Source organism: Chionomys nivalis, chromosome 22 (assembly GCF_950005125.1).
Source record: "Chionomys nivalis chromosome 22, mChiNiv1.1, whole genome shotgun sequence".
In the NCBI taxonomy this organism is placed as follows: domain Eukaryota; kingdom Metazoa; phylum Chordata; class Mammalia; order Rodentia; family Cricetidae; genus Chionomys; species Chionomys nivalis.
Genome location: NC_080107.1, coordinates 29,336,848 through 29,351,000, shown reverse-complemented (window position 1 = coordinate 29,351,000; position 14,153 = coordinate 29,336,848). Strand labels below are relative to the sequence as shown.

At 33.7% G+C, this 14,153-nt stretch overlaps 1 protein-coding gene across 2 annotated transcripts in view; it reads left to right on the top strand.

The window, feature by feature from the left end:
* The window catches only part of Epc2 (enhancer of polycomb homolog 2), an 88,670-nt gene that overhangs the window by 64,817 nt on the left and 9,700 nt on the right, over positions 1-14,153 (top strand). The window contains exons 5-10 of one of the 2 annotated variants that reach the window (XM_057755178.1): positions 2,179-2,327; positions 3,470-3,602; positions 5,524-5,715; positions 8,862-8,951; positions 10,117-10,253; positions 10,384-10,727. In XM_057755178.1, the coding sequence (XP_057611161.1) occupies positions 2,179-2,327; positions 3,470-3,602; positions 5,524-5,715; positions 8,862-8,951; positions 10,117-10,253; positions 10,384-10,727 (1,045 nt within the window). The remainder of the gene's footprint in view (positions 1-2,178; positions 2,328-3,469; positions 3,603-5,523; positions 5,716-8,861; positions 8,952-10,116; positions 10,254-10,383; positions 10,728-14,153) is intronic. The other variant, XM_057755179.1, reaches the window with a different exon arrangement.

The window sequence follows — 14,153 nt, the reverse complement described above, 5'->3', positions numbered from 1 at the left end:
TTAAACTTAATTTCATTTTTATAGCTGAAAAAAAGTTTCACTATGTATATGTGCTTTTTCTTTATCCATTTATTACATCTTTTTTTAGATGTCATACATAACTTTAAAAAATCAACAGAAATAGTTTAAACTTCACCATTTGGCAGCCATAATACTAATAATTACTCCAGGTGAAAGAACCATTGAACATTAAACTCGTGAGAAAAAATTTAATGACAAACAATGCTTATGTAATTATACAGCATACTAGGTTAGTTTAAAAGAGAAAATAATATTTTAGCAGGTAAACCTGACAGGCACCATCCTAATTGAGTAATCAGCAGTAAGAGGACAAATTGTGTTATCTAACTCTTGATAGGGTGTGAGACAGAGTCAGTATCATTCCTGTGTTAATTATGCAAAAAACATACAACCTGAATGTAATCATAGGAAACATCAGTGAAACTTAAATTGAAGAATACACTATAAAAATAAATATTCTCCATTTAAAAAATAGGGTCATGATGATCACAGAAAAAGGAACTTGTCCAAATACAGAGTATTAGAAGCATAGGAACTAAAAACTGTCTTTAACCTTGGAGTCAAACTTAAAAAAAGTTAATTTTGAAAATTACCATCTCACTAATTTTCTATTGATCTTAGTTTCCAGATTTTGGTTGCTCTGCTGTGATTATATAAAAACATTGTTTTTGGAAAAGCAGATTAGAATATTAAGGGACATTTGTTCATCTCAAATTTGGAAAATACTGCAAATATTATGTATATTTATACACCTAACTAGAGATTTAAAAAAAAAAAAAGTAGTTAAACTTTAAACCTTTGGGAGATCTGGTTAAATATCCATGGAAAATATTTGTGCTGTTTTTGTAACTTTGTATGTTTGAAATCATTTTAAAATAAATAATGTTTTGAAAAGTAGAACAGACAGAGCAAAGAAAAGGCTAAGAAGGGTAATTTAGGTGGGTATGGCATCATGAATGTTCACTTTTTGATTCTTTGTATCTCTTGTGCACATCTGGGAAGCACACAAAATATTAGCAGAATAGTAGACATTTTAATGTTTGCTGTTAATTGTGTTCATTTTTTTCAGTTAAAAATTATTTCCCGTTTACCCTCCAAAATTGCTTACAACTATGCTCTACATGCTACCTTTTGTCACTGAGTACTGATGTGGGGGAGGGAGATAAGGTCAATTTTCTTTTGATAAAATAAGATAATCTGTTAGCATTTAAAAATACTCCATATGCATTAACATAAAGGAATATGATTTATGCTATTTACAGTAGAGGATTATTTTCCAAGTCCAAGGAACTATGCAAAAGAAGAAAAATAAAACTCAGGACTTAATATTTTCATTCATAATCTCTTGTAAACCTTTGATATTCTTCAGATTCTTTCTAATATTATATTTAGTTGTTAACTCAAGAGTGAGAAGATTGCATAAGTGTAGGTCTGCCTAGCAGAGAAGTAGTAAGGGTCTGTATTTAAATGTGGCTCTGTGTAAGTCAGACACTGTGGGGACATGGACTGAGAGCACACGTCACTGGTGATTTTATATTCTGATGACTGCTGCTTATTACAATGAAACCATCTTTTATTAAAGTTATGTTTTATGCTTAAAAGTTACCAATGTTTTGAAGTCTAAGGTTTTTGCTAGATCTCTTTCATCCCCTTCAATGACGTATCTATCAGAGCATGAGAATGCCATTTCTTGAGGTGCTGTTTTTAGTTTTCTGAGTTGCTAGAAGTGAAGCTTTGTCATTTTTCTCGAGTATTTTGTATTGCTGTGAACCTTTTAGCTCCCACCTACAGATTTGATGGATAGACACTCACTTAGTCTATTTTTTAGGTACCTTGATCTTGGTAGAACTATTTTTATCATTGTGTAGCATGTTACTGCAGTAAAAGGATTTCATAATTTTTATATACTACATTTTGTGTCAGTTGGATTTTTTCTATATTGGAATTATTCTTTTTGTGCCATTAGTTGTCAACATACATAAATTTTCAAAGTTAAACAGATGAGTTCTTGTGGAGTTGCTATTTGGGAATTTGTTTGTTTGTTTGTTTGTTTGTTTTAATAATTTAAAACTTACTCAGATTTAGTAAGAGCTTGTTAAATGAAACTGGAAACATGGATAATTTCATTATTCTCTAAAATTGTTATTATTTCCAAAGAACCGTAAGAATGATGAAGCCTCTTATGAAAAGATGCTGAAGCTGAGGCGGGAGTTCAGCAGAGCCATAACAATTTTGGAAATGATTAAGAGAAGAGAGAAAACCAAAAGGGAATTATTGCACTTAACTCTGGAAGTCGTGGAGAAAAGGTAACATTGCCACTGTTCATACTAGAGCCATGCTAGCCAGGCTTTATGTCCATAGAGAGTGACTGTATAGTGGAATTTCATTTTTAGCTTTACATTTGTAGTAACTAGTTGTTTTTAAAATAAACGTGCTGTGGTTTATTTGGGAGAATTTTGGTATAGAGAATTAATCTTTTTTTTTTTTTTTGGTTTTTCGAGACAGGGTTTCTCTGTGGTTTTGGAGCCTGTCCTGGCACTAGCTCTTGTAGACCAGGCTGGTCTCGAACTCACAGAGATCCGCCTACCTCTGCCTCCCAAGTGCTGGGATTAAAGGCGTGCGCATTAATCTTTTTAGATATTGTCAGAATCATTGTACTTTTTTTTTTTCTAACAAAACCAAGGGATTATTTTGCCCTTTTCTTTATATTAGTTTTTCTTCAACACTGTTTAAAGGAAATGAATGGTTGTAAGGCAAAATTTCCTGTTTCTATTCTTCAGAATTAGTATCTACAAAATATTTTCCTGCATAATTAAATAGACTGAAGTTCCATTACCTTTTAGGGAGTTTGTGTTACTGCTGAAGTAAACATTCTAAGGAATATTCCCAGTGCCTGATTAAAAGTACTTTATGTGAGAAATTCATTTATCATATGCCTTAAACTTTTTTAAAGTTTCTTGTTGTGTTTTTAACTGAATTTTAAATATAAACTTTGTTGTTTCTGTAACTTTTCTCTTAACAATAATCAGATACCTTAAAGCTAGGCTTGATGGTCCATACCTGAAATCTGAGCAGTTGAGTTTGATACTGGAAGATCAGGAGTTGAAGCAAGTTTGAGGCCACTTGGACACTTTGAGGCTCTGTCTCACTCCTTCCCATCCCCCCAAATTGATAGTTCTATTTTGCTCATTCAATTACCTAAAATGGTCTGGCGATGGTGGCGCACGCCTTTAATCCCAGCACTTGGAAAGCAGAAGCAGGCAGATCTCTGTGAGTTGGAGACCAGCCTGGTCTACAGAGTGAGTTCCAGACCAGGCTCCGAAGCTACACAGAGAATCCCTGTCTCAAAAAACAGAAAACAGTTACTTTAAATGCCATAATTTTTAATATGTTTTCCTTAATCATTAAACTCTGCTTTATTTTCTTATACTTATATTATCTTTTCAAGATATCATCTGGGAGACTATGGGGGTGAAATCCTTAATGAAGTAAAAGTTAATAGATCGGAAAAAGAGTTATATGCCACACCAGCAACTCTTCATAATGGAAACCATCACAAAGTTCAAGAATGTAAAACTAAGGTAAATAATTCTTTGGAGAGAATCATGGGTGGTAATATTAATCACATAATATGGTGGTAAAGGAAGGAAGTAAATGGCATGGCTTGTTGTCATGTCAGCACTCTAAGAGAGGTCTTTAAATATAGCTGACTGTTAGTCACCTCCAGTACTCTACCTCTGTGACACCAGTCATAGCTAGTGTTTACATCACAGTTTGAGGTCATGTCTACCAAAGTTCATTGTTTTCATGTGCTGTCTGCTTCTGTAGAGAACAGGGTCATTGCCAGAACCAGCATTTGCCAGTTACATACCTTGGTTGACTTTAAAAAATCCTCTACATTCTGGAATATGGCTTATTCCAACTAAAAGAGCTAGCCTTGGTGAACATTTTATTTTTAGGTTAAAGAATTGTTTTTATTTAGTGCTCATTTGCTGTATTCAAGTATTATTTAACTTGGGTATGTAAAAATTCATAGAGCCTTTAATAATAAGTTTAGATAAGCATTGACCTGAAGCATCTGAACAGTAAGTAGAGACTACTCTGCAGCAAGATTTTATAAGTGACTTGGGGTGTTTGTGGAAAATTCATCTTTTAAAAATGTCATTGTTTTTTATGGGTTCATTTTTAAACACCAAGGAAGAATGTGGAGCAGTATGACTCCTCCTCATTCAACTCATGTCAGTTCAACCAGCAGGTTCTTATTAATCACAGGCATCTAGCCCACATTAAATTCCCGTTGAATCACACTCACAAAGATAGCCAAAAAAAAGTTAGCAGCAACAAATGTCACTTTGAAAACTACTTTTTAATCCACTTTGTCAGAGCCTTTCCTAAGAGTATGATTACTAAGCATTTGAATATAAAATTTTAACCCATAATTATTGACAGAGTTACAGTGGATCAATCTTTAGATCTTATCTAAGTAAATAGAAATAGCCTATTATTTTTAGAGATACAGTGTAATATATTATTGTCTTACCCTGCACACATAGTTACTATATTTAATTTTCATTCATCTGACCTTAAAACATGAAGAATTACTGAGAATTTGGAGTTTTTCTTTTGATCTAATAGTTTATACTCAATTATCCATCTCTATCAAGCAGTTCATATTTCACTAAGTATGATCTGTCCCTCAAACAGCATTTCTGATGTGTGCACTGTTTCTCATTCTAAGGTAATTTTAATATCTTGGCTATATGATTCAATATATAATTTCCTTAATAATTTTACACTTTTAATATTGTTTTTTCTTTGTTGCTCAGAACAGTCTTTCCAGCATTTTTTTTTAAAGTGGCAGTTCTCCCTTTATCAAAAGCAATACCAGCCAGTGTATAAAACAGAAACAGGTCTCTGCTTTGTGGAAAGAAGGAGGGCCCAGCCCTTCAGTAGGCCCCTTTGCCAGATGGACTCCACAGAACCCTGGGGTACTTGAGGACCATTTGATTATTGTTCAGTCAAGGCAATAATTATATGTTGTAAAAAATGGCAGTGTTTGTTTAGCTCATAAGCTTATTTTTCTCAAAATATTACCACATGTAGACAGTTTTAAAATTGGACATAAGTGTAGAACTAAATTAATAAGTTTGTGATCTATTCAGTTACTTTTAAAATAATGAATTTTGTTCACCAGCACAGTGGATTTAACTAAGAATTAAATTTAAATACTTTAAAACACTGAATGGTTTGATAATATAACAATCTAAAACTATTTATAAAAACAAACTTAAACACCATAATTATTTTTCATTATAAATTACAGAAAGTAAATCTAAATCATGTTTCAGTTTATGACCATAATAAAGTTTTCATACTTAAAATAATAATTCAGATTAACTCCTAAAGAAAAGTGTATGTTTTTCAAAGAGCAGCATAGTTTTTCATGACTTCTAAAATGATTTTCATTTCTTCCTTTTGGGGGAAAATCCGACACGTAAACAGCACCCTCATCATTTGTCTTTGAAAGAAGAGGCTTCTGACGTGGTTCGTCAAAAGAAGAAGTACCCAAAGAAGCCTAAGGCAGAGGCTGTGATAGCCCCTCCGCAGCCCACTCCTGAGACATTGCCTGTGATCAATAAGAGTGACATTAAGCAATATGACTTTCAGAGCTCAGATGAAGATGAATTTCCACAGGTGCTTGTTTGAAACTGTTTTAAACACATGTCCTCCTACTCTTTTGTTTGCTGTATTTTGCAACGTAATTGGCATCCTAGTCTTGCTTCTGCTTTGCTCATATAGTGGTATAAAACATTTTCTACATATTCATGAGTGTACATGGATACACACATGTTGCCACTCAATGTTTACTCTGGTTTTTCTGTCAGCTGTAGAGATGTATTCTGTGGGACATTTAGATAGTTTTAGGTTTCCCCTTTTATAAAAACAAGCATCTTTGTCTTCATCCTGTTGGTAAAGTGGCCTTTTTAGAAATAACGTTACTGAGTCCAAGATGTCAGTATTTGAAAACATTTAAACATGAGTACAAATATTTACCAGTAGTTCACTTTCTGTCAAATTCTACCAACATGATAGTTTTTTATATTTAATGTAAACTTTATTTGTCAGGTAATAGCTATTTTACTTTAAAGAAGATTTAAAAGAACTAATTAAAGTTTTTACTTGTGAAAACTTTGCAAAGTATTTAGGATTAATTTTTTTGAATTTCATTTCATCAGTGTTATTTTTAAAACAAGATTTTTATTTTATATTAAAGGATCAGGTTATTTTTCACAAAGCACCTGGTCTGACAATAATCTATTTTTCTTTCTATATTATGATATAGAAAGCATTCAAAAGAAAATACTGTAAAAGCTTGAATCTGCTATCAGATGTGTCATATTTTAATATTTTTATTTACTTAAAATCACTTTTCTTTTTAAAGCCAACATAATTTTACAAGACTGCTTGTAAATACTTTTATTGTTCGAGCCATTTAAAATCCCAGTTCATAAAAATGTGCCTCCTGTGGCTATATTATTTTTTTGCCCTGTCACTGACTTTTCTCCCCCAAATGATATTCTGGTATTCATATGTATTAATAAATGCACAAAAATACGCTTTATTTTATATGTTACTGGGAACCACTTAATGAAACCAGTCATTACATTTGTCAGAAGAATTGTCCAGTTAGTCTGGGATAACCATTTGCAGGCATAGAACGGTCATCAGATGACGATTTTGAAGAAATGAAAAATGTAACAAATAGTGAATCTATCAAGTTCTTCCAGGTAGAGGAAATAAAGACTCTGGAAACAGAGATTCAGCATTGTGAGATAAATACAACAGTTTGGCATTGCTGAAGTCAGAAGAGAGAGGAAAAGGTGGAAGGGATGAGGTATTAAGAGTAGGCAAATGGGAAATTATTAAAAGCTTAAGTCAGAAAATGACACGGTTAAATAAATGCATGTAAAACTTGCAGAGTAGGTTACTGTCAGTACTTGTGAGAACCTAGAAAGTCTTGCATATGCTCTGTGTTCTATAAAAAGGGTGCCATGAGACACTAACCATAAGGGGAATGTGTTCCTGATTGCTATTCCATCCACTGCCTTAGATAAGAGCTCACTCAGCATACATTCCTTGTAGATCAAGGAATCTTCATTTCAGCTCAAAATTTTTATATTTATTCACATAATCCCCAGCCTCCATCCCCACATTAAAATTGCATTATACAACTTTTAGGGTTTTCTGGAACCTTTTACTAAGTCTTAGTCAACTTTCATTAGTTTTTAATGGTATTTTCACGTTACTGAGGACTGCTTGCCTGTTCCTTGGCATCACTAAATAATGTGATGTCTAAATTCTTCTTGTAAATTCTCCCAGGGGTGGATTTCAGGACACATAGGAAAAGATAGCATGTTGTCCAGTAGAAAAGGAACAAGGGAGCAAATAACTTTAAGAGAGCATTGTAGCCAGGCTGACTAACAGAATGTAGTTGGGAAGAAGGCCTAAGCCTACTTTGATTATAGTTCCGGTCCTACTGTCGTCATCACTCTATGATGCTACCTTTCTGTGCATGTTGGAGTATTTCCCTAGAGTGAGTTGGGAAGAAGTGCTTCATGCAAAGAATTATTGGACACTTGGTATCACTTCTTGTCTGTTTTAGAAGAGTTAGATACTTACAAAGGAATCAAAATGTAAAGTTAAGGTTTCTTTATAGTTTTGAGTTGGGAATTGATACCTCAGGAAGGAGAATTAACCTTGGCTCTCTGTGCCTTTCTCCTCTGTGGGCAATTGAACAGCTATTGGAGGCTCAAACAAATGCCCTTTTCTCAAGGTGACGCAGTTTGCAATTAATGTGGAGAAAAGAAAATCCTTTCTAAAAAGGAATAAAGGATTTGTGATTTTAAAGCTGCCAAGTAAATATGATTAAGCAGACATTTGTGAGAAAAAGATGTACTGCAAAGTAAAGTAAGACAACGAAAACTTAAGTGCTAAGGTTTTTATGGTATTTAACTATTAGGGAGGACGTTTATATTTATTGTTTCTCTGATGTATCAAAGTATATTTTGCATGTCACTTAACCTGTTTTTATGACATAAATTGTGCTCTAGTGAGTCAATGCTGCCCTAGGAGTCCCCATCAGATTATATAAGGATATTTGACTGGTAGCGTCTGGTCCTGGCAAAATCCTTTTTAATGTAGCAACTCAAGTCTTTATACTTTACTCTACTGTTGTGGTCTTAAGCTTTTTCTCAGCAACGAATCTGTTTATAATTTACCAAATTTCTGTCTTCTATTTTGTTTCTGACCTGTTAGGTTTAAGCACAGATTTAAAGGACTAGAAAGATGGTTCAGTGGTTAAGATCACTTGTTACTCTTAAAGAGGACCTGGGTTTATTTCCAATACCTATAATGTGCCTCACTGTTATTTCTCTGGTTCCCAGGAATCTAATACCCTCTATTTTCTACCATTTGACTTGTATTATAGAAAGAAGTTTCCAGATAAAAATACAACTACTGATAGGGGAAGCATAATTGTCATCAAGTATTTATGACTGCACAGTTTAGAAAAATGGGATATATAAACATATCATTTTTAAGTCTAGCCTTTACGTTCAGAAACAGGAAAACAATACCATGTGTACTTAGATGCAAGAGTGAATCTTAAAAATATGGATTTCTAGCCGCAGAAAATATTTACCAGTTATTAAATGTTTAGGACAAATTAGCTACTCACTGGACATAGGCAGGTGTGTTGTGATCTGATTTTATTTTTGATCATTATGTACATTCTTCAGTTAACTTGATAACTGCTAAATTAGAACACCTGTTTTATCCAGGTACCATCTCCAGCATCAGAACCTGAAGAAGAAAATGATCCCGATGGTCCCTGTGCTTTCAGAAGGAGGGCAGGATGCCAGTATTATGCTGTAAGAACTTTGTTTTTTGTGATATTTTTGTGAGCTGGAATTAAGAGAGCATTCGTATCAAGGTAACTTAGGCTGAGTCTAAAAGTGGGAAGTGCATCAGTATTTTTTATTTAATGCCTCCTATAGTGTGTCAGTACCAACAAAAATAGATGGAAGATACCAAATTCTTTCAAAGGATATTAGAATCCTATACTTGGAAATAGACAATTTATATTTTAAAAATTATTTCATTTGGAACTTTAATTCTAGCTTTAGCAATTTTGAAAATTGCACATGTCTAAGTAGTTTTTGGAACTTTGGTGGTTTCTAGATTTTCACTGAAATTGTGTGTGTGTGTGTGTGTGTGTAGTATAAAATACCCTGTAAGTATAATTTTTAAACTTTTTTCATGAGAATGTTGTCTTATAATTGTATCCATAAATTTCAGACACATTTAGAAACCTCTTGTTATTAGTGTCGTATTTTGGGTGCAGTGTTGAGAGAATGACCTTCCAATGACTTTCCAATACTAATGCCATTAAGCATGGAGCTATAGAGCAGTGAAGGTGGTTTTACCCTTTTAACATGGTTTATAGAAACCATGTGATTGCATTGTTGTATGTGCAGATAGACAGCTTTTTGGGAAGTAGACTTAATGTAGGAAGGGTAGGGATTTGTCCTCAAGTTAGAATGATAAAAGAAGATAAGACTACTGTGGAAGGGTGACAAAGTGGTAAGACAGAAAAACAGAATGATACATAGAATGGGAAGGCCAAGAAATAGGCTCTGCATTCTTTAAAAGTAAAGAGAAAGCTTAAGCTTAACCTGTGCATACGCTTCAAGTTTTTGTTGTCTCTAGCACACCCCCTGAAAAAATGCATTCTAGTTTATCACATAAAAAATTAATAATTTTATCTACTCCCTATGTATAAATAAATACTAAGATATATTCTTCTTAGGTTTTTTAAAATGCATTACTAAATGTATTTAGTATAGATAATTTGAACAGGAAACTTCTTATATAATTTTATAAATTTTAACTGATTTAATTAATACATTTAAACCCCAGTCTTACAGTTTTTCATCTTAATTTTGGTTATTCTCCTGATACTACCTTCAGTCATTTCTATCATGATTTAACTTTTCTTTCTTTCATAATTACTCTATTTTCTCTCTCTCTTTACAGCCTCGTTTGGACCATACGTGTGAAAATTCAGAGCTGGCAGACCTGGATAAGTTGAGGTATAAGCATTGTCTTACAACACTTACAGTTCCAAGAAGATGTATAGGGTTTGCACGGAGGCGAATTGGCAGAGGTGGAAGGTAAGCTACTTAGACCTTCTTTTCATTTTCTATCTGAAAGAGAAGTGATAAAAAAAAAAAAAAAAAAAAAAACAGCTATGTATTTAATATGTGATATACACATGCACATGTATATCTTATTGCTTTACAGGGTCATAATGGACCGAATATCTACAGAACATGACCCAGTCCTCAAACAAATAGACCCTGAGATGCTGAATGGTTCTTCAAGCTCTTCCCAAACTATAGACTTTTCTTCTAATTTTTCTCGGACCAATGCTTCCAGTAAACCTTGTGAAAATAGACTGTCCCTTTCTGAAATATTAAGCAATATCAGATCATGTCGACTACAGTGTTTCCAGCCAAGGCTACTAAATGTACAGGACATTGATAATGAAGAATGTACCTCAAGAAAACCAGGGCAGACTGTGAGCAGTAGAAGGGTTTCTGCAGCATCTGTAGCTTTATTGAACACCAGCAAGAATGGCATATCAGGTGAGCATCAAAGGTCTGTTGCCACCCTTCTCTTCATGTCCATTATATGATAAATTAATTCATAATAAATTGTGGAGACTTACTTCCTGCTTCTACTTAAGAAATATTTATTTTTGGTTTTCAGCATAAGAAACATAACCCTATTAAATGGCTTGAATTTGGCATGTGAATGTCTGGTATGGCGAATGTGTGGGCTGAACAGTGTCCCTGTGAGCTTACTGCTTACTAGCTGCCTCCTGATAATCGTACAGTGCTGTCTACTTATGTTTAAACAGTGTATATTCATTAACTTGGAGGGAATGTCAGCATTGCTCCTTGAGAATTCTTTTGAAAGCCTTTCTGGCAAAGAAAAAAAAAATTAAAGGAGCCTCACTGAATAGTGATTTTGGTCTGATAGTTTACCTTTTTAGTTGAGATCAGAGAGATCTTTTTCATTTTAAGAGATACTGTGCTAGATGTGATGTAGAGTCAGGAAGATCAGGAGTTCAAGATCATCCTTGATTATATAGCTAGTTTGAGGCTCAAAAAAAATACACAGGATATGAGTTTGTGGTCAAATTAATTTAGTGATTTTATGATGTATGTATTGTAAATAATTTCAATACCTAGACATTCTAAAATGTAGTTTTGATTTATTTTATTCTGTGGATAATCTTATCACGTGTTTACAAGTATACATAATTTATAAATGTGTTTATAATGTGTGCACTGCAATTATGCATGGTATTCTGTAAAATGATGTAAATGATAGCCATTTATCTGAAATTAGCTATGCTGGCTGGCCAGTAAATTCCAGAGATCTGCCTGTTTGTCTCTCTGGTACTGAGATTATAGGTGCTTTCTTCTTCCCCCTGCTTTCAGCCTGGGAACCTGAATTTGGGTCACCATGGTTGTACAGCAAGCACTTTGCTAGCTCTGCCATCTCCACAGCCCCAGAAGCCAGTCTTAAAATCAGGTCTCTGTATTTGTTGGTAATGCAAAGAATTTATTTCCTTCTAGATTTTCTGAGGTCCTCTTCATCCTTGATCATGAGAGTTTTTATTTTAAAAAACTTGTTTTAAAATAGTGGGATTGGTGGCTGGCGATGTTGTTCAGTGGTAGAACTTGCCTAGCAGACCCTAGGTTTGGTTCCTTTTACCACTGGGGGAGGGGCAGGGTCAGACATGGGAATGAAGTCATTTTTGTAAACAGCAGCTGAATAACAACTAGAAGGGAATTCCATTAAATTGTTAAATTTTGTCATTTACTCATTTTAGTGAGCTTTAGTCTTGAAAGCTATACATTGTTAAGACTAATAAGACAGGCACATATTTTTACCTATTGGAGAATATTTCTACGTTATTAATGCTAAGTTTTCTTTCCCAGCTGAGAAATCCTAATAAATGAAGTGTTTAAGCAGAAATGGAGTCTCATGTGCTTAGCAGTAGTGTTTGTTATGGCATGTTCTTAGTTGTTAAGGAAATCAGGTAAGGGCTATACTATATGCATCGAGGCCAAGTGACCTAGCGTCTTCTTACTTTCATGTTACTAATAAACATTGTTAACTTTAAAGTCACTGTGTTAAATATGTCTTATTTAATGTATTGATTATTTAGAGACAGGGTCTCTGTATAGCCCATTCTGTCCTCAAACTCAATGATCTTCCTGCATCCGCTTCTGAAGTGCTAGAATTAATTACCTATGTATCCCTTCATATCTAACTTATATTTGTTATTTTTATATGCTTCAAGAAAAATTTAAATGTGTGCCCTAAGTATTAGACTAAAACAGAAAACTTGTTTTGAATTAAGTGACATTATTAATTACTACATAAAGATCTTCCTCCTTCTTCTTTCTTCTTCCTCTACCTCCTTCTTCCTTATTCTTCTTTCTTTCTTCCTCCTTCTTCTCTGTAGAACAGGTGGCCTCAAACTCAGTAATTCACCTGCTTCTGCCTCCTGAATGCTGGGATTAAAGGCATGCACCACCACCATCCGGCTAAAATAATCTTTCTTAATTTAAAAACTCAACAGGACAGAAGAAGTAAAGACAGGCTATATTTGAACATAAGTGAAAAAGCAAAAAATTATTTAATACAAAATTGTTTATATTCTGTTTTATGTAAAAAGCATGTTTTTAACAGTTGAAAAGTGAGGAAGAAAAATATCTCAAGGAGCTTATAGCACATGGCAATATTGCATTATTAATATAAGTAAAGCATACTAATTTATAGTCACTTAACTGATACTGTCAACTTTTTAGATTTTTTTTTCTGTAGTATAAAGTTCAAAAAATATGTTAAATACATGAAACAGCTTTACTTGTTCAAACTTGAAGGGCCAGATTTACATGTAACGTGGTTTCACTGATACAGTCAAGTTAACTTGCTACCGTTTTCTTTTGCGTTTTTGATAGATACCAACAGATACCCCACTGTCAATAAAAGTTTGCTCAGTGTTCCAGGAGGAATTCTTGAGGTCTCATTTACTTAGTTTCTTTTCCATTCTTACATTGCCATACAGTGTTTATAACTGTAAAAAGTGTTAGCATCAAACTGCTTTAACAACTAACATAAATACTTATAAGGTACATTTGGGGAGATTATGATTGCCTTCAAAGGTAAGAAAAAGGCTCAGACCCAAGGTATTAAAATATTGTAGTGTGCACTGTTTTATTGTTAACTACTATGCTTGGGCATCAGAAGTCTGTTCTCATTATCCTTGTATCTGTTAGTTCCTCATTTCCTGAGCCTTGCAACACTTAGAGTTATTTCCCTTTATCTAGAAGTTATGTTTATAGAATGTTTGTAGACTTATACGCTAATCCAACTTCCCTAACTTCCCTAGTCATTTATGAGGACTGCCCCTTACTCTGCATTGTGACATTGAAGATTTAAGACAGAACCTCCCTATCTGCCTACCCCAGTTCAGACCCAGATCTGTCCTTTAAAATGAAATCCTGGAGAAGTCAGTGTTGATTTAAACCTTTTACTATAATTCATAACAAAGACCTTCCCAATAGAAAATACAAGATAGCGTAATCTTTACCACATTGGGTTCTTTCCATTAATCTGAAAACTCATTCTAGGACAATATTTGAAAAACCATGCCTTCTCAAGAGTACATCATCTTGGCCCAGTTTAAGAAACACTGATAAAAATTAAAGAACAAAAGTGGACACAAGTTTAAAAAAAAAAAAAAAAGCTTGGTATTCAGTATTCTGTTATAGGATGATCATTCCGGAGTATCTAGAACATGTTTCTGTTTTTTCTCTTTATCAATAATACACAGTTAAGAAATGCTAAGATATATTTCATATAACCACAAGAATAACTCTGTGGATCCAATCTTAGGACTTTGTAATATGTTACTATAAAGAATGCTTCCCATTTACTTAAAGCAGTCAGTCAAATATTGTCACCTTTCAGTACAGACAAGTTTGTAGTAA